The sequence below is a fragment of the Amphiura filiformis genome, chromosome 13, assembly GCF_039555335.1.
Source record: "Amphiura filiformis chromosome 13, Afil_fr2py, whole genome shotgun sequence".
Taxonomy (NCBI): Eukaryota; Metazoa; Echinodermata; class Ophiuroidea; order Amphilepidida; family Amphiuridae; genus Amphiura; species Amphiura filiformis.
The window spans coordinates 13,824,277-13,847,443 of NC_092640.1; the positions used below are offsets into that span (position 1 = coordinate 13,824,277).

A 23,167-nucleotide genomic window follows, 5' to 3' on the forward strand; every position below is an offset into this window, starting at 1 on the left:
TTAGTAGTATACTAACTAGTAAACAGTAGTCACTATTAATAGTGCTACACTAGTCCGAATAATCAGACCCAGAACAAAATATTAATTTCTGACATGATCGTACGGCACTGGTGTTACACATGTAAGCTTATTTAAATTGAGACGCTCACCGCGAGCGCGACAAGACTGATTAGCTATCAGTCATCCGCTTTATATCACTATCATCAGTACAATAGAAAGCTTAATTTTGTCAAAAATATTACAAACTTGGTGTTTGCGCATAAAATTCACATTTACCACACGTACGCTTATTTACTTCCTGCGGCCTTGTCCTGCGGCCTTTGATCCAGCTCCAGGAAAGTTGGATGATGCGATGCCGATGACAGCGATTGCTATAAATAGCACAAGCGCGCAGGGTCAAATCAGGGGGTGTCCCTCATTGAAATGAACTGAACTGTACTGAACTGAACTTTATTATACGTATTGACACCTACGCTGTTTTGTATTAATTTGTATGCAATTGATAGATTTTCACATCGATGATATTTTCAGTCACCATATTCCCTTTGTTAAGTTGTTAGGGGCTGAGCAATAATTATGAGCCCCTCGGGGGGGGTAAAATTAACGTCTCGCCAAAAATCGCTTTCCCTCGCCTGAAAATCGCAAGTTTCCCCGCCTAAAATCGCTTACCCCCCTCTCGGCCCGCCAAAATTCATTGCCCCCCCCTTGCATATGCCAAATTTTTGGGATCCCAATTTGCAAACCAATGATGGTCTAGCCTATATAAGCTTAGGCCTATACGAGCGCAGCGAGCAGGAAAATTTACATATTTAAGCCTTTTTTTAGAGCGTTTTATTTTAAAGGCACCCCAAGTGCCAAAAATCACTTGCCCCCCTCTCGGCTTGCCAAAAATTGCTTGCCCCTTTTGGCTCGCCAAAAATTTCTTGCCCCTCCCCCCAATTTTACCCTCCCCAGGGCTCATAATTAGCTTCCCACTCGGGCTTTCGCGATGAATAAACTGGTAGATTCCAAAATCAGAATTGTTTATAGTATTGAAGCCATTATAATTAGGCCTATGCAAGATATGTTGCATTCAATAACTTTTATTGTCTAATTATATTTATAAACTCTTTATGACCATTACAATTGAACACTTTAATTTTAACATGTTTAATAAACACTGATCAGTATAATTTTGAGTTCAACGGAATGCATTCATCACTTAAATAATATTTTTTTAAATCAAAATTCGACTATGGCATAGTCTACATAAGATTAAAAACACGTTGTAGCATATACATTATGCCGTGGTTGTAGGCTGCGCGTTCAGGCTGTTTTTAAATGCCGGGGCAACATGATGACTGCATTATCAGTGATACTAAGAATAACAATAATATTAATTTGATTATAACAATGATAGGCCTATATAAATACCCAACCACATTTCTACCATCGCAGTACCACAAAACCACAGCGCTAGTGGCATCCGCAACGCGCGAAATTGAACCGCACGTATGCCTACGTGATGGCATCATCATATGCTGTCAGAAGACTCGGCATGAAATGCACAATAGGCCTACCGGCATTGCCATTTTTGACTGGTTTAACTGCGGGCAAAAATGGCGCCACTCATATAAAAGACCTACACTACATACAATATTAAAAAGTAGGGCATAGAAAGCTCATATAGCCTTATACATCATTCCAACATAAAACTTGAGTTTATATGCCTTTAATTTAATTTCGCATTAATATGTTATTTAGGCCTATAATAATTACAAATCACTTAACTTTTAAGTTGTTAGGCCTAAGTTGAGATAAAACAAATGAAATAGTCTCATTTTTTGCCAGTGGAAAATTTATTTCACCTGCGGCAAACCTCTACATGTAGTACTTCCATGGTGTCATGCACATCATTCCTGCTATCGTTAAATTTGGACGCAAATGACTCTTTGCTGGGCGAGTGCATGGTTGCCATGACAACTCTAGTGATCTATATATAAAATCGGATATGAATAAACGTCACCGCAAAAAGCTGCAAAATAATGTATTTTTCTTTTATCAAAATATAAAGTTACATTGAAAGCCACTGTGTAGCCATATGAAATTCAGATAAAGATAATTATGAAAACTGTGAGTAATTTTGAGAAAAAAATCAGCATGATATATTGTGCTGAAACGTATATTTTGCATATTATGATCGGTACATAGCTAGCTTGCATGTTTAAGGTTACCCGATTTATTGATTGCTTTATTGATTGCTTTATTATTATTATCAGCACCACGTGAGGTCAATTGATTTTTACCAGTTACGCCAGGCGGCGGATGACATGATCGCGCCGGCAACTCGTGAAACCGCCCGGCCGTATGGCATTTTCCATATACTCGGTTTGTTTTGTGGGTTTCATTATCGATCCCTAACGGTTTTTGCTTGTTTTTTTGTTATTTATCTTCTTAGGCCTATTTGTTTGTGATATTTCAAGCGTTTTAAAATTTCAAAATTATCCCATTCAATTACACGGTTGACGATGAAAATTTACTGAATTTAGGGACTGCACGTCATACACCACCTGAGTTACGCTGAAGTCATCACTTGTGCACGCGTGTTAGTAGGCTATATAATTTTATTACTGACAGAAAGCAAGGATTATGCAGAAAGCTACTATACTGACTGTGTGCACTGACAACCTGAGAGACGTTTAGGTATTTTCGTCTCAGCTGAGAACCAAGTTGACAAAGGACCGACCACCATCAACATGATCATGCTTTTAATATGAAGATGAAGAATAAGCACGCTGATTCAGCAAGTAGCGGGGCACGGTAGGTACGTGCTTTATCCTACTTATTTAATTATTTATTATTACTTATTTAATTACTTATTATAAACAATTGCTCAGTTCACATGCATCAGGGGCATATACAAAAACAATACATGCTATATACGAATAGCTACGAAAGCTTTACTTGATCACGGACCACTTCACCGCCGTGCTATCTTCAGTAGATAGCAGTGAACCCGTCATGTTGTGCCGTATAGGCTAATGTTTACACCAGCAGCTAAATTCGTTGTATTTGTAGGTCAACAAAGCAATTTCGACTTCGAATTAGGCATACTGAAATCCGAGGGATAAAATCCGTCTTTGGCTCAGTAAATGGACGTTCCTTACGTGACCGTGCGGTTTAATAATAATATTTATTTCAGAATTTTCGGGTAAAGAATTAGTTGACTAAGTAACTTGCTGAGAATTTGTACATTATGGCTTTAAAAGGTGTTGAATGATACGAGTGACAAATAGACTGACAAATCACGACTATTTTTCATTAAAAAAATAAGGCTCCTATTACTGCCTATAAAACATGTATTATTTTATATTGTCTGAAATTTCAGAATACGTACAAACTCAGTGAGTTTCTTTTCTCATCTATTTTATCAACTGATATGGGAAGTGGAGCCAGCAAAAACTGCAGAAAGAACCGTGAACACAGCTCCGATATAAACAACGATTTGGACCAAGCTGATATAAACTTCAACAACGTAGACCCAGTACAGCGTGAAAGTGAGCACCCCCGTGATATTTTGGCAAATCCCGGACCACACCCCCGTACGGGGTCAAAAGGCATCCAACCCGGAAGTACACAAGATGCACAAGTAGTGGTATTTGAGGTTCAATCTCATGATAGTGACTGTAAATCTATAATTGAAAAAGAACTGCAAGAAGCGTTAGAGAAAGAATGTCAGCCTAAGTCTGTGGAATCAGACACAGAGTCTAACTCAACTAGCGATTTGAGACAAACTGAAAAAACGCCTTCAATTTTCAACGAAAATTTTAACAAGTTACTCGCAGAACACACCGATCAAGAAAAAATGTCGTTGGAAAAAAGTATGTCTAAACAATGTTCTCTAAGAACTGACAGTACACAACCAAAAGACATTATGATAAGCTATAGTCATAAAGATGACGAAATGATGAGGAAATGTAGAGGTGAGTAGATGAATATAAACGTGAATAGTATTAGTTAGTCCGAGGTGCTCTGACGATAACACTCCGATCGCCAGGCAATCTACGTTGTAGTAGGCCAGTGGGACAACGAAAACGCTACGTGAACGAGCTAAGTATTAGTATGCATTGGGGAGGGGGTATCATAGGCCTAGGATCATGATATAATTGTAGTTCTAGTAGTAACTATAACTCAGCATACTGAGTTATAGTGCACTCTATTTATATCTTTTCCACAAATAAGAAACATCACAATATGTGGGCTCATTTTGGGCTCCAAGGATGTAGACGAGGAACTCTTAAGGACAGTTTTGGCCTGCATGGATGATTTTAATCCCATTGTACCAGACTCTGGGCGTACATGGATGATTTTAATCCCATTGTACTATACTACCATACCAAAGTTGAGATAATTGATCTACATTGATCTCATCTTTTGGGTGGGTTCAACATTCCCTGAGTTGGCAAAACCTGCAATCTTCATGGAGTAATTTACTTAGTGCAATAGCTCGTTCACGTAGCGTTTTCGTTGTCCCACTGGCCTACTACAACGCTACGTATTATAGTATAGGCCCATACCGGGGTAGCTCGTTCACGTAGCGTTTTCGTTGTCCCACTGGCCTACTACAAACGTAGATTGCCTGGCGATCGGAGTGTTATCGTCAGAGCACCTCGGACTATTAGTGCAAAAGTGGTCAAAATATTGCTCTGCAAAATTGCTTTATTTTCATGATTTGGATTTATCATATTGAGCAGCATTCTCCTTGTGATGTTTCTGCACTGTGTAGAGAGGGTCTACAACATCTCTGAGGTAAAACTGACAAATGCAAGATATATTTCTTGATGCTTGAAGTTTGGATTTCTTAAACGTACAGTGCATCCCTATGTACCGCTGCAAGACTTCAGGTCCGTAGATGTCATTATGTTTATGATAAAGACTGAAGTCTTGCTGGCAAGACTAGATATAATTGGTGCACCTCAAGTTTGGTAGTGACGTCAATGCTTTTTCGCAGTTGCGAAGCAAGCGTGCCAATAACAAGCCGTCTCTGTTCGCGTGTGTGTACACTCAGCGCGTTTATGTACGCGCGCGACTCGATACTGCAACAACCAATAATATGTACACATATATATGTCACTACCGAACTTGAGGTGAACCAAATTATAGGCAGGCTTATCATTGTGTATTTTCCATTATGTGTATAGGCTTACTTATAGCCATAAGCAACCTTCATGACCTTTATCAGTGGCGTAGCATCATAGGGGCACAGGTGCATGTGCCTCCCCCAATCGATCTGATTAATGTGATTTAAAAAAAGTTCCATAGCCTAAGGAAAATTGCCGACCCCCCTCCCCATCAGACCCCAATCGTGGTCAGTGTCCCAGCCCCCCAATGTGATGACCCACCACTAGGAAGTTCATTTACCAAGATTTATTTCAGATTCTGACATTTTCTTGAGCATTTTCTATTTCTTTACAATTTAAATAAAGAAATAGTTAAGAAAAGTCAAGACATAGTCAAGAAAATGATCTTGAATAAATCTGAACTGAATTTCCTAGTGCTGCATGCACACCATGCCACTGACCTATATTTTTCATTTTTCTCATGTTGTGTTTAGTCAAGGGCAAAGGCACCATATTATTTTATTGGAATTAATGTTTGTACTGGTCATCTACAAGATTCAAGATTGATTGATTTGATATTCATCTTACAATAAGATATGATCAAATACATTGTAACAAATACAAATAGGTAAAAATAAACAATATAAACTGGTCCCAAAAAGTAACTTACCAGGTAAGAAATTAGTCTGTCAAGTTCAAGCGACAAATCGTATTATACTGAATAGCATATGAGTGGAAGCGGTGTACATTTACTGCTGAGTTTGACACCTCATTTGTCGCAAACAGATCAAAACTTTTGAAGTTATGCTCATTTGAACAAGCCTACTATCAAATTTGAAAGTTGCAGGTCCGCCCCAATGAATTCACACAATAAACAGACACATGAAAGGATGTTCAGAACTTTTATCCTCACAAGAAGCAATAGGAAAGTTAGTCATGCAAAGAAGAAGAGGAGAGCACTGATTACACCTGTATACTGCCAACCATCTCAAGTGGTATGAGTGCAACTTTCATTCCAGTGGATAGGTTCGGTTAAATAAGCATAACTTCAAAAATACTCATCCGTTTGCAACAAATGAGGTGTAAAAATTCGCGTCAATTAACACTGCTTCCACTCATATCCCATTTAGTGTAACACAATTTGTCGTTTGAATTTGACAGACAAATTTCTTACCTGGTAAGTTTCTTTTTTGGAGCAGTTTAGTTTTAAACTACAACAAAATGATTAAATATCATGTATTTTTATATTTATAATTTTAAGGCTATTGAAACTTGTTGTTGAGTTTAGTGTCCCATTTTTTTCAGTTCATAATGAGGCAACTATTTCATTATAAATTCATTATTTTCAAGGTTTCATTATCAGCGACCTTTTACGCATGCTTATGCGCTTTTGTTCATTCTAATTGCGTATCACCAGTCGCAATATAATGTCACAAACACACATAAACATTTATAAAAGTATAATTATCTTACTTTTTGTTTTTCAAGTTTTAAAACAAACTAAATGTATTCTGAAGTATACTATGCCAGTCTTCTTCACTCCAATTTGTACTAGCCTCTCTGTATACATTTGAGGATAGGGGGAAATGGGGGGGGATTGACTCATTTTATACAAAAATAACAATCATGCAGAACATTATGAAATACATTTTTGGCATCAATTTGTCAAACTTTCCTAGTTAAATTATTTACAACATCAACAATGTCCATCTGGTAAAAACATTTTAGCTAGGTTGATTTCTCGTCTACAATCTGGGGAAAAATAGTTGGCACACCTGTACTAATTAATTGAAATACGTGCCCAATAACAGTTGGAGAGGATAGTAAAACATGCATGTGATATATGTGACGCACAGACTCCCCCCTGTATCTCGCCCTTCCCCACTCCCCATCTTTCAATGTTGGAGTGTCTCACGGACCTGTAGACAACATGGCTTGGTCCAACATTGAATTGGGGGAGCGGGGGCAGAGACATACCAAAAGACAGGCAAAGTGTGCCAACCTTTTTTTCGTGGATTGTAGTCTACCCTGGTATCCCAAAGGTATAATTGAAATAATTGGAATGGTCAAAAACCTGTATATTTTTAATGCTAAAATATTTAGATGGATTCATCTAATAGTTCTCAAGGCTTTCTATAGTTTTTAAAGGGTTCAAATACAAAAAAAAATGGGTTTAAAAATTTTGCAGAACAAATTTTCTTTCTGGTTTAGTAGTAATTTGCAAAATAATGAATTATTTTCAGATTTTACATCTCAAACGCGGCACAAAATTCATAACGCGGGCGGTGGACGCTAAATTCAGAATCAAGTGTCAAGTGCCTTATTGTGTGAAATTGTTGGGTTTTGTTTTCATAAGGCCTGATCTGTATTTTTCTTGGAGAGCTACAAACATACAGAACATCCCACTGTTGATGTTGTGGCCCTTATCATCTGGCTTGATCTGTTTGATCAAGAAACCACAACGACATGATACTTGGAGATAAAGCATGTGGGTATGTCTGGTTCCACACAGCAAATAAACAGTGGGAATGGTTATAATGCATTTTCCGCAATCACAAGTGCAGTCCACACCTGGAGTCCACACTAATCAAATAAATGGAACCACAAGCAAAACTGACGGGCCAATGTGGCAGCACTTGGTGGATCTAGAGCAGTCAGAGGGGGGACCCAATTTTCGCAGAAATGAAATAAAATTTAAGAAGTGGCATGAGAGCGGCCTCACAGCAGCGACTGAGGGGGATGTGGGATGTCCTCCTCCCTTTCACCTCCTTTTGCAAATCATAAGGGGATTCGGCCCTGCCCTCAGTCAGTGTGTCGGGGTGTGGTCCGGGGGTGGGGGTGAGGGTCTGTCAACAAGGTTTTGGTTAAAATTTGGTTTTCAAATCCTATTGCAACCATTATTATTATTATGTTTTGATTGGTGGTGTTCAAAGTCATAAACAGATGTCTAAGGTCATTTGAGGTCAACTTGTAAAATAGACTGAAATATTTCACTTATCTGGGACTTCATCCTTATTTTGGACAATTTTCATCAAATTTTTCTCCTATGAAAGTTGCCTTGCCCCCACCCCGAAAAGTCCTGGCTACGCCACTCATGAATAAATGAAATTTGCAATACTCTTATTTGAATTTTGACTATAGACGAATCCATTTTCACACATTCCTACACCTCAATGGCAGCCATAGCTGGGACGCCCCCTTAGGTCTATTCCACCTAAAATGTGGAATGATGTGGCCTTAATTTGGCGGGGATATTAAACTGCATTTCATCACCCGTGTTACACATAGACAAAAAGAATGATGGGAGTTTACAACACAATACAATTCAACATCGATTTTTAAGCGGATTTAATCCACCCAATTGGGCAGTAACAACACCAGTTTGGTACAGACGGGTCCCAGTAATGGCCGACCAAATCCTGACCATGACTTGGCTCCTGAGATTCGTCTATAACAATGTTGTACTTATAATTATTAGATGCCTTGGAAAGTGCTGGTATATCTGTATGGGTGGACGTGGAAGGTCTCAATACAGGCTCAGAATTCCTCAACAAAATTGGGCAAGCCATCGTTGAAGCAAAGGTTAGTATCAAGTAAATTTTCATTTTTTTTTCTCATTAACTTTGTGAGCCTACTTTTGTAATAAGGTAAACCTTTACTTTTTTAAAAGGCAATAACGCAATATGCTGCTGGGGATTACTATACTAATAGAGCCTTTACACGCAGTATTTTAATACTGCGCATTTAAAAATGCGAGATTAAAACAAGGGACCGCACAGTTGGACCCTGGTGCTTGAATTAACTGGCTTTCATGATTTGTAAAGGCATAGAGTTTTAAGAAGAATAAAAAGAAGAGAAAAAATAAACAAATTACAAATACCCTTGCATGTGTAAGACCAAAATGTGACAGAGTGGAATGGCCCGGCAGGCCCGCCTAAAGAAGAACCAATGCCCCCTTTCAACCCAAACATCAATAGAGTGGTTCCTTTAAGACCAAATGCTAAATCAGTAATTAATTAGAAAGAATAAAAAGCAATTTATGAATGCTGCTTTGTATGGCCAAAATGTGACGTGCCCCTTTAAGACCAATTGGTAAGATTATGAGGGTTAGACCCCATATTGCCGGAAAAACACATGCAGGTGGTTCATGCTGACTAGTACTTGTAGTAGTTTGTTTATCAGCATTTTAAACAATTTAATAAAGTATATGAAAATTTAAATGATCCCCAAAAGTGAGGAGGGAGGCGAACTAGATACATGAATTATTTTTTATGTGGCTAATATGCAATCATGGTGCATATAAATATGAAATTGGTGAATTTTTTCAAACCCGATTTCTTGGCATATTTGTAATGTTCACACATGTCCCAACTTGCACCTAAATGGAATCAGCCAAATTTGTTGTATTTGTAGGTTAACAGAGCAAAGTTTGACATAAAGTCATAATTCATTATGACTTTATGTCCTCCTATAGAACTGCATGTTAAACAGCCAAAATAAACAGTAGAGTTTCTTTCACTTTACCTCAAAATAAAAAAAAAATTAAGCTCAAAATGGACAGAAACCCTTCCCGACAATTAATACTGGTATTATGTCAGCATTTTGAGTACAGAAGAACAAATTTAAAACTTGAAGGAAATCATACATTACAGCTTTAAAGAATGTAACAGGAAGTAAGAAGTTCAATATTGTAGGCTAAAATAATGCATAAATTACAGACATTTTCAATCACAGATTGGACAACAGGCTGGATCTGGGTAGTATACAAAGTATTTATTGTATTATGTACCTTCTTTTCAGCTGTTTATGCAGTTATTAAGTATTCCAGCTGCACAGTCTAAGTACTGTCGTGATGAGTTAGCCTTGGCCTATGTATCAAGTAAACCAATCTTTCCAGTGGCCATTGAAGAGAGAGACGATATTCTACCACACTTGGATTTTGGACAGTGAGTATTGAGCTTTTTATGCACACAGGCAGGTTTTTTTTGGGGGAATTCCAAAATGTGGACCTATTTCGGGGAAAACAATGCATGATTTATTCCAGGTGTATGGTACGTAAATTTCGTCAGCCTGCTACGCTAATTGCCCCAGGTAATTGCCTAAGTCACTGTTTGTAATTTTGAGAACAAAGTACAAAATCACCAAATTTTTGAGCCTGCAATGAGCTATTCCAGTTGAAATCCATACACCCCATTTGGAAGACATAACCTTAATCTTCCACACAGGGAGTGTGAATTTCAAATGGTGTTACCTGAATGGGTGACTCCATTTGAAATCTACACTTCCTTGTGTGGGAGATTAAGATCATGCCATCCATAGGCAGGGCCTAGATTTTGCGAGAATCAAAAACCATCCGAGTCCCTTCACTTACTGCATGATTCAATGAAAGGAATTGATTCTCGCAGCAAATGTTACCAGAATCATTAGGAGAATTGATTCAGTGATTCTCGTCGAATCTGAGGCCCTGACAGGGGGTGTTTGGAATATGGATTTCAACTGGAATATCCAATCTATATCATGGATGTAAATCTTCAGGAAATTTCCTGATGAGGAAATTTTGCTTGGATCTGTACAAAGTATAGGGAAATATACATTTTCAGGAAATATTTCAGTGCTTGTTTTCATCCCTGTATATTATTCTTTTAGGAAGCTTCAGCTTGCCCCTGTACAATGGACCATGATAACAAAGGAGAATGACTTTGACAGTGTCTTTGGTGCTATTATAGAGAGTATGAAGTCGACATTGAGGAAATTGGATGATATTGAGGTAGAAGACAATAAAAGTGAGTACTCACTAGGATCCACAACATGCTCATCTATCAGGGCACAATTTATTAACCCAATGCATTTGTACATCCATTGAATGACCTTTAAAAATTTGGGTACAAAAACTCATACTCTACAACTTGAGGTCAAAATTTGCACTATGATTGTTTGATTGAGGCTATTAAACTATGCCATTGAGATGAGGCCGTTGTGGTTCATAGTGACTGCATGACCTAATTAGTGTCTTGGTTACTTGACCAGATTGACAGTCTCATCCCCCCTACTTTACTACATCAAAGTGCAGAGTTTGGTATTAGGTGAAAGCTCTTTTTCTCATAATTCCAGTAAAATTTTAGGCTTGGAATATATTTCATTCTGACATTATGAACAAAACATATACTTTGATGGTTACCACCCAAGAAGTTGAAAAGTACATCTTTTACTTCTATCGCTAACTCAAAACTTGGAATAAGATTGTTTGGTACATGTAGCTATAATATAGAAGGCCTGAATTGTGAGGTAGAAAACATAATGTGTTACAATTGAACCACAATCTGGTCACACACCTTAAACAGTGGTGGAAATGATTTAGCTGTGATTTAACGTGTTTATACTGAGGGTACGGCTTTTTGACCCGCTATTTTCCGGGCACAAAATACCGATCATAATCCGGCCACCGTTACCCAGCTTGTTTCTACTGAGACCAGAAAGCCGGGTCTCGCACGATGCACGGCATTTTTTTCCTGTAAACCGGAAGTACTGAAAACAGATTTCAACGAGCGCAAGACGGTTGTATCCTAAATTTAAATGTCTACGTATGTAGTTGCTTTCCGTGGCCGCCCCTTCCCCGGGGGGCTGAAGAAAAGCCAATTTTGCCGCCCCTTCCTCAACAGTCCGAAAAGGTTGCCCCAATTTTTTTTACGGTCGTTAGAAAAAGTGAAGAGCCAAAAAAAAAAAAAAAAAAAAAAAGGATTTATAGGCGCTACCGCCCCAAAAACAACACATTTTGATGTATAGTACAATTTTTTCACTTTTTCCGCCCTTTTTTATTTACTAACTTTTTTTGCCGCCCTTCATCTTCCGCCGCCCCTTTTTGCCGCCCTTCTTCTTCCCCGCCCTTCAATTTTGCCGCCCCTGCTTTGACCCGGGGGCTGGCGCTAAAGCCCCAAAAAAATATGCGCATGGTATGGCAGCTCATGGCATAGGACCTAATCACAATTTAGTGTTTTCGTTAATCCAAATTGCATTAATTTACCAGTGGATCTAGTAATTGGCTATTATGATAATTAATTTACAGCCAAAATATAACCAACTCATTAATTATAAAGAACTAGGCCTAGAGCCCTAGACTAAGTAAAGTCAAGTTCATGCGAGTCACACATGTGGCCAGTGTATATAATATCAGAAAGAAGGAACCTACTACATTATAGGCCTATAATGCCCCTACTATAATACAACTTAGAATATAAATCACGTTATTTTAATATTTTTGCAACACCATGACCTCGACCCGGCAACCGATCACACGGCTCGTTTCTACTGAGCGGATTACACGCTTTGACCCGGCATGATCCACCTCAAGAGGTGGATCACGAAAGGCGCGCACATGACCCGGCATGACACGGCAACCGATTACCCAGATCGTTTCTACTGGGCTTGTTACCCGCCATGACCCGGCACGGCACGGCATGGCTCGGAATTTGGCCCTCAGTAGAAACACGCAGATAGACTAACATATGTGAACTGAAAGAGGGGTGGGGGCCAAAACACTCAACAGAGACGAGGGGACTTTCTTCCGCATATTTATGACCCAAGTCCTAAACCAAATTGTGTATCAATGTCTGCTCTAGCTGTTCTGCTCTGCCAGGAAGCAGCCGTCGAGATGTGGGAATTGATCGTTCAATTTTCGCACGAAACTCTCATTGATTGAGGTATATGTAACATCAAATTTGTAATTGTTAAAAAGAATTTTGAACTATGCACTGAAAGTGGTCACAAAATTGTTTCTTAAAGCATTCGAATACACACACATGTTTTTAAAGATGTACTGGCATTGAACCAAATTGTGGTGGGACTACTGTCTGTTTGCTAGTGACCCATACATTCAACCAATATTATCTGTAGGTCTTGAAGAATCATCAGAAGGAAAAGAGGACAAGAGTGATGTTAATCGTCGCCGGACTGCGTACAAGAGACAACGCTCCAATCTGAATATGCCCAAGTCTGTTGATGCATCATCTACTAAGGAGAAGAAAGGGAAGAACAAAGACTTCTGGGAAAAACATTTTCAACGTCAGGAGGCGGTGGATTGGACAAAGTAAGTAAAAATGGTGGTATTGATCTCGGAGCTCAACCTTTTGGGGGTGGAGGGCAAAATTGACGCAAAAAGTGGAAATTTATGTGATTTTGGGGTTTTGCCTCAAAAGTGGTTGGGGGAGCAAGAAAAATATTGGGGGGCCTGGTAGTGCCGCCACTGCAGTTGTCCTGTAGCAACTTTGATGTTTGCAAGGAAATCCATGTATATGTAATGTATGTACATGTGAAGGCAATTAGTATAAACCTTTTTCCTGTGATGTCACTTTAATTGATATTGGCTTCTTAGATGTAAACAAAAAACATGTGCCGTTCCCCATGTATCTGTGATGTGAAAACACCAAACACTGCATAATTTCTCCTCAGTTTTTCATCATTCACTTCGGCTTCCACAGAATAATTGTTTAAACAGGAACTGTATAGGCCTGCTGTTTACCTTTATTCAGCTTGTTTTGATACTACAAAATACAAAAGATAAGGAAAAAAATGCAATGCTATTTGACTTGTTAAAACATTTCCTGAAGCATGTTTTAAGCCAAATTACCTTGGACTGGCCCTGTGTGAAGTTTTACCTATAATGAATAATGAAAAGAAAAAAAAAATAACTGTAGATATTTATATAGCGCTTTATGCCGTAAACAGCCTCAAAGCGCTTTACATTTATTCCGCCGTCATTAGAATATGTCGAACCACGTTTGTAGCCTGCAAGTGGCGCAGGGTCCATCAGTACAACGACTGTGACTACCCCCTAACAGCTTCCCATTGTACCTCAATCTTCCTTATTTTTAGGTAGGCTTATAGATATAATTGGAAAGTGTAATGATCATTTTCTATTACATAATTACTTTTTAATTTGTAGGCAATCATAAATTGCCAACAAAGCAGCGGCTGAGAAGATCCTATTATATTTATCATGAAAATTGAAAAGCGATCTTGTCCTTATTTTTTGGTCATCCAATTGGAAACTAATGATCCTTTTCCATTGACATACATTAGTTTTTAGTAGGCAATAATAACATTGCCAACGAAGCAGCGGCAGAGATGATATATATGTGACCCGTTCTGACAAAACCAGGAACAAGTCGCATTTTTGACATTTCATGATTTTAATACAAATGTAAGCACGAGACATTTCATCAATACTTTTCAAGATATGATTAATTTTGTAACTGATATCGACCTTGATATTTTTGCAAACTGCTTATCTGAGTAATTGGCTAATTAGTTTCATTTGAAAGCCCACTCAGTCCCAAGGTCAAATACCATGAAATTAAGAATTCCAAAATTAAAAGGCCTATAACTCAAAAACATGACTGGCGACTTGTTCCGGGTTTTGTTGGAGCTGGTCACATAATATGTGCTCTTGCAATATTGCACTGAGAGGAAATATCACATAACAAAAAGCTTCAAAATCCTTGAGTTATAGCTGTAATATAATCATGACATGTACTCAATTACACTGATTGGAGTATTGAATAACATAAGGCTTCAGATCTTTGATTTATAGCCATAGTCAGTTACTTTAGATAATATAATTTAAAGGTCGGTAGTATCTTTGTAAACACATCTTTTCTACCTCACATTGAGGCTTATCACCCAAAATTCCATGTTTAGGCTTATCAATATTCTGTATTTCATATTTTGAGTTAAACTGCTCCAGTGCTTAGTATTAGAATTAGATTATAGAAGCAAGAAAGGGTACAACAGTGGCCCAAGATGACTTTCCGGAAATGGGATGCATGGTGTACCACAAAACTGCCATGATGTTGTTGTCTACACAGTCTAGATAAAACACATTTCAGGCTTTAATTTCACTGCAGTTATCATTAAGGGATTTCACCTGATACCAAAATCTGCATTTTGATGAGATATTAAAAGTTGGGGAACGAGTCTTTCGGGTCACTTCACCTTTAATCTTAGCCTGTTGGGCTTGTAAGTCTAAAAAGTTACAAGCTTTTTTTTTGGGGGGGGGGGGGCTTTTGGTGCATGGGCCTCATCAATTCATGCATGATAATCCTGTGGATGAGAACCCAAAATTAATTTTATGTGGCCTTATCAATGGCACTGATATGACCTGAATAACAGTTGTTTATATTTATTGATAGATAGCAGTTATTTGATTTGGGGCTTGTGGAATGTAAAACAAACTACACCTACCAGCAGGAAGCTCTGAAGTGTTTGTTTAAGTACTGAGCAAAATGATATGGACCTTGGCTTTTGTTATCAATATTATTAAAAGTGTAATGTAATGTTTTACTTTTAATGCAAATGTACTTATTTCCTTTTCATTTTTGTTATTGAATGGATGTGAACTTTTAATACATATTCACCATAATAAAGTGCCCCTAATGAAGGATGAGATAGCTACACAATAGATAAAATAACTATGCAAAAACATACAAAAGCAAGCCATTTAGAATAGCATGTTTTGCATCATAAGTCTTCACATCATGTGTTATGACTGGGATGCAAATTGCAAATATCCTTTATATATACTAGTATGGAAAGAAAAAAAAGCAAGGTACACCAACTTGATGTGGGGAAACAAGTAAATTACAGACTAGACGGTACGCAAATGTAGGCATTAGAAGTAGGTAAAGTTCGATAGCCAAAAATTACCAGTTCCAAGGCCCACAAAACTGCTAAATCTGTAGAAACAACATGAATCAATGGGAATACAAAAGTACACTAGAGCAAGTGATGAAAATCACTGTGCACATAAACAGATACGATAAATCAAACAACCAATATAAGCACAAAAACAGGCCAAGTTCGATGGCCATAAATTGCAAATTCCACAGCCCACATAGTGTCAGGAAAACAGTACAAAAGTACAAATGTTGGAAGTGATGAAAATCACTGTGCACATAGCAGACAAACAGAACCAAACAGACATAAGGTCGCTATCAACACCTGGTATATCATAATTTGTTTGTCTGTATGGCCTCAAATTGCAATAATATTAAATTTGTTTCATTTGGCAAAATATTTTTTAAATTCCAAAAACAATGGTGCTGTATTTTTCTGGAATCGGGAGTATTAAAGATACATGTATCAGGTCTAATCAGACAATTCTTTTAAGCTTACAGGTGACAGTGTGTGTTATAAGTTTTACTGGCTATTTTATCCACACAGGTTCAAGGAGGTTTTCTGCAAGGATTACAGTGATCAACTGAATGCTCAATATGGACAGGAGAACATTGAATGGCTCATGGCTGTCATACATAGAGAGATTGATGAAGATGAGGATGCCATTATACAGAAATTCCATTATGATGGTAAGACTAAGATATATATACATAAGAGGGAATATTAATATAATGGAGGGGAGAGAGCAAGGACAAATTGGTAGCTAGGAGGAAAATGTACAGAAAACCTTTGAATGGTAGCTTCATGTCATCCATACCCGCATCCATAGAGATTGATGGTAAGAAATGTTAACAAGAGGGAATATAAAAAAAGGAAGGCGTGGAAACAGAACGAACGAAGGGAGCAGGAACACATTGGTAGCTAAAGGATGAAAATGTACAGAAAACAAGACAAGTAAATCAAGGCTATAGCAATAGCTATTTGAACTGACTGAGCCTCAGAAAGGCAGAGGACTGGTTTATGTTTTGGGGGTCATTTTGGACAGGTAGTCTTGGTTGGTAAAAATGATGGGCACTTGTCAAATTCTAGCCAAGACCCCACTCCAAACTATAGTCCGTATACCTTCCTCAAGTCAGTAAAGTAAAATCAAATTTTGAGATTTTCTCAAAAACTGTTAATTTTTGCAGGAATCTAGCTAGGCCAATTGGATTCTGTGCATCACTTCCTTTCTGACAATGTGTACATTTATACTTCTCATCATTACATGTACATTTAAAGATACAATTTCTAAATTACAGACAGGTATATAGATAGCTGTCATTATAAAATGTGTTCTTCCCAACAAGCAGGCATGCACTCCCGGGGGGGGGCACTCAACTGAAATTTTGGTAGGGGTGTGCGGCGCGGAGCGCCGAACTTTGGGAACTAAGAACTGATTTTGGGAAAAATAGAGGCTTGATGAACTGAAATTTCAACATTTTTGGTGGGTCTTGTGAACTAAAATTGGGCCAATTATAAGCTTTGGAGCTTTAAAAAATCCAAAATTTTCCAAATTTTGGCTAAAGAGCTACAATTACCAGAGTTTGAGGCTTGAAGAACTGGAGCATGATCCAAATGTAGGGCTTAAGGAACTGCCGGGGAGCCTGAAAAAGGGACCCTTGACCGCCGCACATACCCATACCCCATTTACATGTGAGTACCCCCTCCGGGCATGCACTTGCCTTCATTTTGTGTTCACATACAATGTATAATGGTCCACAATTCTATCAAATGAATTTATTTTTATGAAATAAGGTAATTTTGTTGTCTTTCTCTCTGATATAGAATTTTGCTTCCTTGATGGTGAGAAGACAGACTTTTGGAGATGTGTTCAGCAGCAAGCCTTAGAGAGTTACACTATGAGATTGGTGTTCAACATGGATTCTACAGTACGCATTGATGCTATACAAAATCTTGGTAAGCTTAAACTTATATGATATCATGCCATTAACCCCATGGGCAATATACCAGTCAAATTTTGATTGGTTACAAAGAGAGCTATATCATGTATTGAACCAATCAGAGATGTGATTAGAAAAGTCATTAGGGCTGAAGGGGATTATGCTTAAAATTGCTATTAATCTAAAAGATCTGTTTTGATTGGTTACTCTGATGATTATATCGCTTAATTATCCAATCAAAGGCATGGTGACAATGGCAGCAGTGTCCATGGGGTTTTAGAAACAAATTTGCAATATGTAACAAAAATGACCAGGGAGGGTGTCTTCATGTATGTTTCATGATATATGGATATGCCCAAGTGTAAATTTGGATGCCTTTTGGGCAAATTTAGTGATGTCCCATAATGTCCATTTTGGGTACATGGCAAGTGGTGGCAAATTCTTGACATCTGCCAAAGAAACCTTTAGCATATTGTTGATAGGTCCCATTTTTGGTGATACAGATGTAATGCCAAGTTTTTCAAAACTTACTGGGTACACTCCATACAAAATTTGGTGCTTTTACATTCTGTATGGTTAGAACCTGCTGATTTAAACTTGCCTTTTGCCAGAATTTTATTTTTGGTAACCAAATTCAAGAGCCCTACATAGTGCTAAAAACCAAGAACATAGTTATTTTAATAACTATGTTAAAACTTATGTTTCAGAATTTCATCTAAATTCTAGCATGACATTCCACTTCCACTACATTTTGTGTGCCCATCCAGTTTAATACCTGCCTGCCTAGTTTAACGTTCATTCCTTTTCTCCTTAATTTTATTTTTGGTAGCCAAATTCAACAGCCCAACAGTACTGGAAGCACTCCTTGACCTTTGTAAAGACAAAGACCCCAACGTGAAAGCTGTAGCTGCTATCTCATTGGCTCGAGTAGGAAGCTCTGGCAACAAACGTGTCACTAATAGTCTGCTGAGATTGCTGCGTGATAAAGATAGATTGGTACGTGAGAGTGGTTGTCTGTCGTTGGGTTACATCAAAGCTAAGCAAGCAGTGTCGACTATTGTACATCTCTGGTAAGTAGCGTCACAAATTTTTAAATCTTAGACAGTTGGTAAATCTTACAAACACAACACTAGGAACACCCTAGATTCTAGTGTTTTAATTAATTTGCGATTATCACTTGCAGGTTCATATGCATGATTTATACGGTGCAGGACTTCCAAAATGTTTACCGTTTCAAATGAAAAGTGCATTTTGGGCAGATTGTTTTGTAACAAGTGGATATAAACCCCCTAAAAATTTCTTATCACCAAAAATTGCAAAAAGTGGACCCTTGTGAATTTGCTGTGTATGCCCAGTATGTATGGGCCTGATCACTTGAACAAGGGCTGTCTAAAGTGGAGGCCAGTCATTGCTCAATATAAAAATCTATTTTGTAAAATCATCTGAAAAAAAAAATGTTTCTTAAAACTTTTTGTATTTCCTTCAGACAAAACAGATCAACATCCACAGTGAAAATGATACAATTAATGAATTCATAGTACACATGTGTTTCTTTCATCAGTTTGTCTGAGGTCCATTTCTTCATTTCTTTCATGTAGGCGGAATGATCCCATCTCGAATGTGAGGGAAGCAGCCCAAGTCGCCCTTGAGAAGATTGGTGGTGAAGAGGCACAGAAAGCTATGCATATCACCAGGGTATTACAGGATGAGATCAAAGCTCTGGCTCTTAAGTCATAGATGTCTGTCTGTCTGTCAGCCTGTCAGCGACCCACTCATCATTGAGAATTAGTGTCTTAGCTAGCCACCTGCCTGTGACATCAGATTTTAATGTACTTAACACCCGGGACTTTTTTTGAGTACTACCTGCCGATCTAACATTGCCTCTGATTGGTCATTTACATGATATCTTCATTTAAATCACCAATCAGAATGAAGCTTTGTAAATAATTCGCCCCAATTTTGCATGGTGAAATTATTCTAACAATGTTGCTGATTGGTTCAATTGATAACTTCTTTTTGACCAATAGGCAGGTAGTTCTCATGGACTTAACAAATGGTAAAATGGTCCACATTTGTGACGATATTAACACTTCCGACTTGCAAATCAACAAGTACCTGTTCAGGAGGACAAAATACATTGCTCATGTTCGACCATCAACCTGTTTCAACCAACTATTCAATTTCTGCCAATTTCAATGCATATTCCCTGGGCAAATTCGACCATTGTATTGGACACCACATTCAATATGCTGTGTCAAGTAAGACCAACATGGTACATGATTGGAACTTTTCTGTACTGTTTTTCTAAGCCTAGAGCTTTACTTATAAAGCCTTTTTTATTGAAAAGGAGGCCCATATGGGCCAGAAATTTCCTCGACCCCTCATTTTGACCTGCTTATTTCTTGTTGTCCCCCCCCCCCTTTTGGGCTTCCCAAAAAATGTCTTGCCTCCCACAGTCCCCCCATTTACCCTCCTCCCAGGCAGGGGTATAGTGCTAGAACAAAACACTTCAGACCCTAAAACTTGCAGAAAATAAAAAAAAAATAGGGGGTCTGTGTAGAGTTTGGTGAGTCCGAGTTGCACAAATGCAGCAAATAGTATGTCTGCGGTAGTGCTGGATTGAAAAACTGGGGGTCTGCACTCTGCAGGAACCCCTGAACTTGCAGATAATTCAAAAATAGGGGCCCGAACTGTATTTTGGTGAGTCCAGGACTCCCGAATGCAGTCTACACTACCCCTGCTCCCAGGGCTCATAATTTTGGTTCAGTTGAAATGACCTGTACCCAACAACTGAAAATACAAAAGTATTTAATAGCAATATAGAATAGAAGTGGTAAATGGCTTGAATTAATTCAATAGCATTTTGATACATGTACAATGTTTTCTATATCCTATATTGATACCAAATTATAATTATTTACCTTTATTACCAAAATCATATTACAATCTAATCTTAGCTCAGGAAAGTCTAGGTGTAAGTATTGTTTATCATTATCATATGAAGTGTTGTCTTAACATTAAAGGAGGGTGGTCTGATCAAAAACTTTGTCCTCACTTTTTCTCTTTAGAATTGACCTTTTCAGTAAATCCCATAAGTCTTTGCGAGTACACCTGAGATGTCGTCATTTGACATCACGCAGACTAGCAATGTGCAGTAACGATGTTCGATAACCGATGTGCGCAATGGCGCAGATAGGCGTGATGTCAAATGACGACATCTCAGGTGTACTCGCAAAGGCTTATGGGATTTACTGAAAGGGTCAATTTGAGATTCTGGTATTAGTGGAAAGCCCATGTTATTCTCATTGACCCTGTGAAATATTGGGATTGAAAAATGTTTTGTTTGGACTTTGTAAGCCAAAATGTGTACATCCATATCAAAAAAGATAGACTTGTTAGCTGCTACATGTGTCTATTTTTACATAATAGCTATGAATAAATACTAGACTCATCTCAAGTGGAGGTCACTTTAAATCATCCCAATATTCACATGGTTTAGGAATACAGAGAACATTCCAAAACCATATGTGACGGTGACATCCACTTGAGATTAGTTTGGGTTTTTATAATTTCTTCCTAGCTGACAAGTGCATCCTTTTGATATGGATGTACACAGATGTGTCTCAACCCACTTCTTACACTGTATTCTATACAGGGCATTCAATGTACATTTTTGGTTTTCATATCAAGAGGGGTTTGGAATACTAGCTGACATCAGACATCACAGGTGGTGAGTGGGATCAAGGTCAATTGACCAAGGTGGAAATCATTTGATGAAATCAGACCATCCTGCTTTAACTTTCTATAAAATAAACTTAACAAACACAAAAAATGACCAACGTGTATATATTTATATGTACCCAGCAAACACAAAATGTTATATAACGAACGTTCCAAAATGATTTTTGAAAACTTGATGGAAAACATTCTATCATAATGTTATTTATAAGATAATATAAGCAAAATATTTTGCTAAATTGTGTGCCAAAAATATTTTACAATAACATTTTGACAACATTTTTGTCTCGCCTGATAAGACAGGCGACTATATAATCACTTTGCCATATGGATGGCTGTATGTATTATTATTATTATTATTTATTCTTTCTTTATTGAGGGTAATACTGCTTCAGTGACAAGCACTGCTTTTCAAGCAGGCCCTCATTGTATACATGTTATAGCAACAAAATATATTATGATACACAATATTTACAAAAAATAGCATACATAATATACTAGTATTACAAATAAGTATAATGGTATCATCAAATACAAGAAAATTATAAATACCATGGTTCAAAATACAGAAATACAATAATTATATTTATACAAAAAATAAGCAAGCAAATGAACAAAATGTAGATAAAGACAGGCCTAAATTTCTTTAATTTTTGACTGAAATTGGCCTAAAGTCATATTTTCCATCTGCGCTCTTACTGTCGGTGGCAAAGAATTCCATGCATAGGCTGCCCTGACGTGAAAAGCACGTTGACCTGAATTTGATTTAAATTTTGGAACAATCAATGTATTTGAAGTATGATTTCTAGTTATATGATTATGGTTATCATGAACAAAATCAAATTGAGAAGATAAGTATGATGGATATTCGTTCTTTAAACATTTGAAAACAGTCATTAATAGAGTATTATGCCATCTTTGATCAAGTTTAACCCACTGCAATGTATTCATTAAATCATTAGTTGGTGTCCTTATATCTGCTGAGAGAATTATTCTAGCTAAATTATTATGAAGTACCTGAAGCCTATTATGGTACTCTACACTAAAATTTGACCAGACCATGCTGCCATAATCAAAGTGGGGAATAACAAGAGCATTTGATAACATTACAGTGGTTTTATATGGAAGGAAATATTTTATATGTGGGGGTATGTCTGGCTGTATGTGACACTTTGATTACTTTGATTACAGTTTTGATTACAGTTTTGATTAAATGCTCTCAGCCTGTATGTACAAATGCTATTGCAACCAAACTTGGGTCATAACTGTACTAAATGTTAAAAAACGTTATGAAAAACTTTTAACACATTTATACAGTGGTGTAGCTAGGCGTTGTGGTGCCCAGGGCCAAGGATACATAAGGGTGCCCCACTCCAAATTCTTCACTCTGCTGCACGAAAATGTGCACTAATTTATATTGGTTATAATGAAGTTGAATTTCTGTCCTTGCCCCTCTACTCCACTGCATCTGTAATGTTAATAAGAACAGTTTTGTTTTTGCTGGTTATTAGACAAAATAGCTAGAGAATGTATTCTTAAATATGCAATCAATTGTAATTGTCACATATTAGTACTTAATTACATTGATGAATGTATCAATTATGAGATTAGGATAGCAAGAGATCTGGTGTATGTATTTTGTCAAATTTATAATGTACAATAGATATTAATTATGATAAAGAAAAAATTTGTATGTATATTTGTATGTGTACCATCGATATG

General features: G+C 37.6%; 1 protein-coding gene across 1 annotated transcript; it reads left to right on the forward strand.

Moving 5' to 3' along the window:
* The first annotated feature begins 3,370 nt into the window (after positions 1-3,370).
* On the forward strand, positions 3,371-20,164 carry LOC140168021 (uncharacterized). The gene is made up of 9 exons (XM_072191325.1): positions 3,371-3,962; positions 8,578-8,681; positions 9,900-10,045; positions 10,746-10,882; positions 12,990-13,182; positions 16,314-16,456; positions 17,592-17,723; positions 18,537-18,777; positions 19,306-20,164. Exons 1-9 carry the CDS (start codon positions 3,419-3,421, stop codon positions 19,442-19,444), a joined length of 1,779 nt encoding a protein of 592 aa, XP_072047426.1. The 5' UTR covers positions 3,371-3,418; the 3' UTR covers positions 19,445-20,164.
* The last annotated feature ends 3,003 nt before the right edge of the window (positions 20,165-23,167 follow it).

Bases quoted from the DNA above. Each gene is read 5' to 3' on its own strand.
- LOC140168021 (XM_072191325.1), top strand. From the start codon at position 3,419: ATGGGAAGTGGAGCCAGCAAAAACTGCAGAAAGAACCGTGAACACAGC. The intron at 10,883-12,989 runs GTGAGTACTCAC...TATTATCTGTAG, and splicing joins TGAGGTAGAAGACAATAAAA to GTCTTGAAGAATCATCAGAA. The intron at 17,724-18,536 runs GTAAGCTTAAAC...TATTTTTGGTAG, and splicing joins TGATGCTATACAAAATCTTG to CCAAATTCAACAGCCCAACA.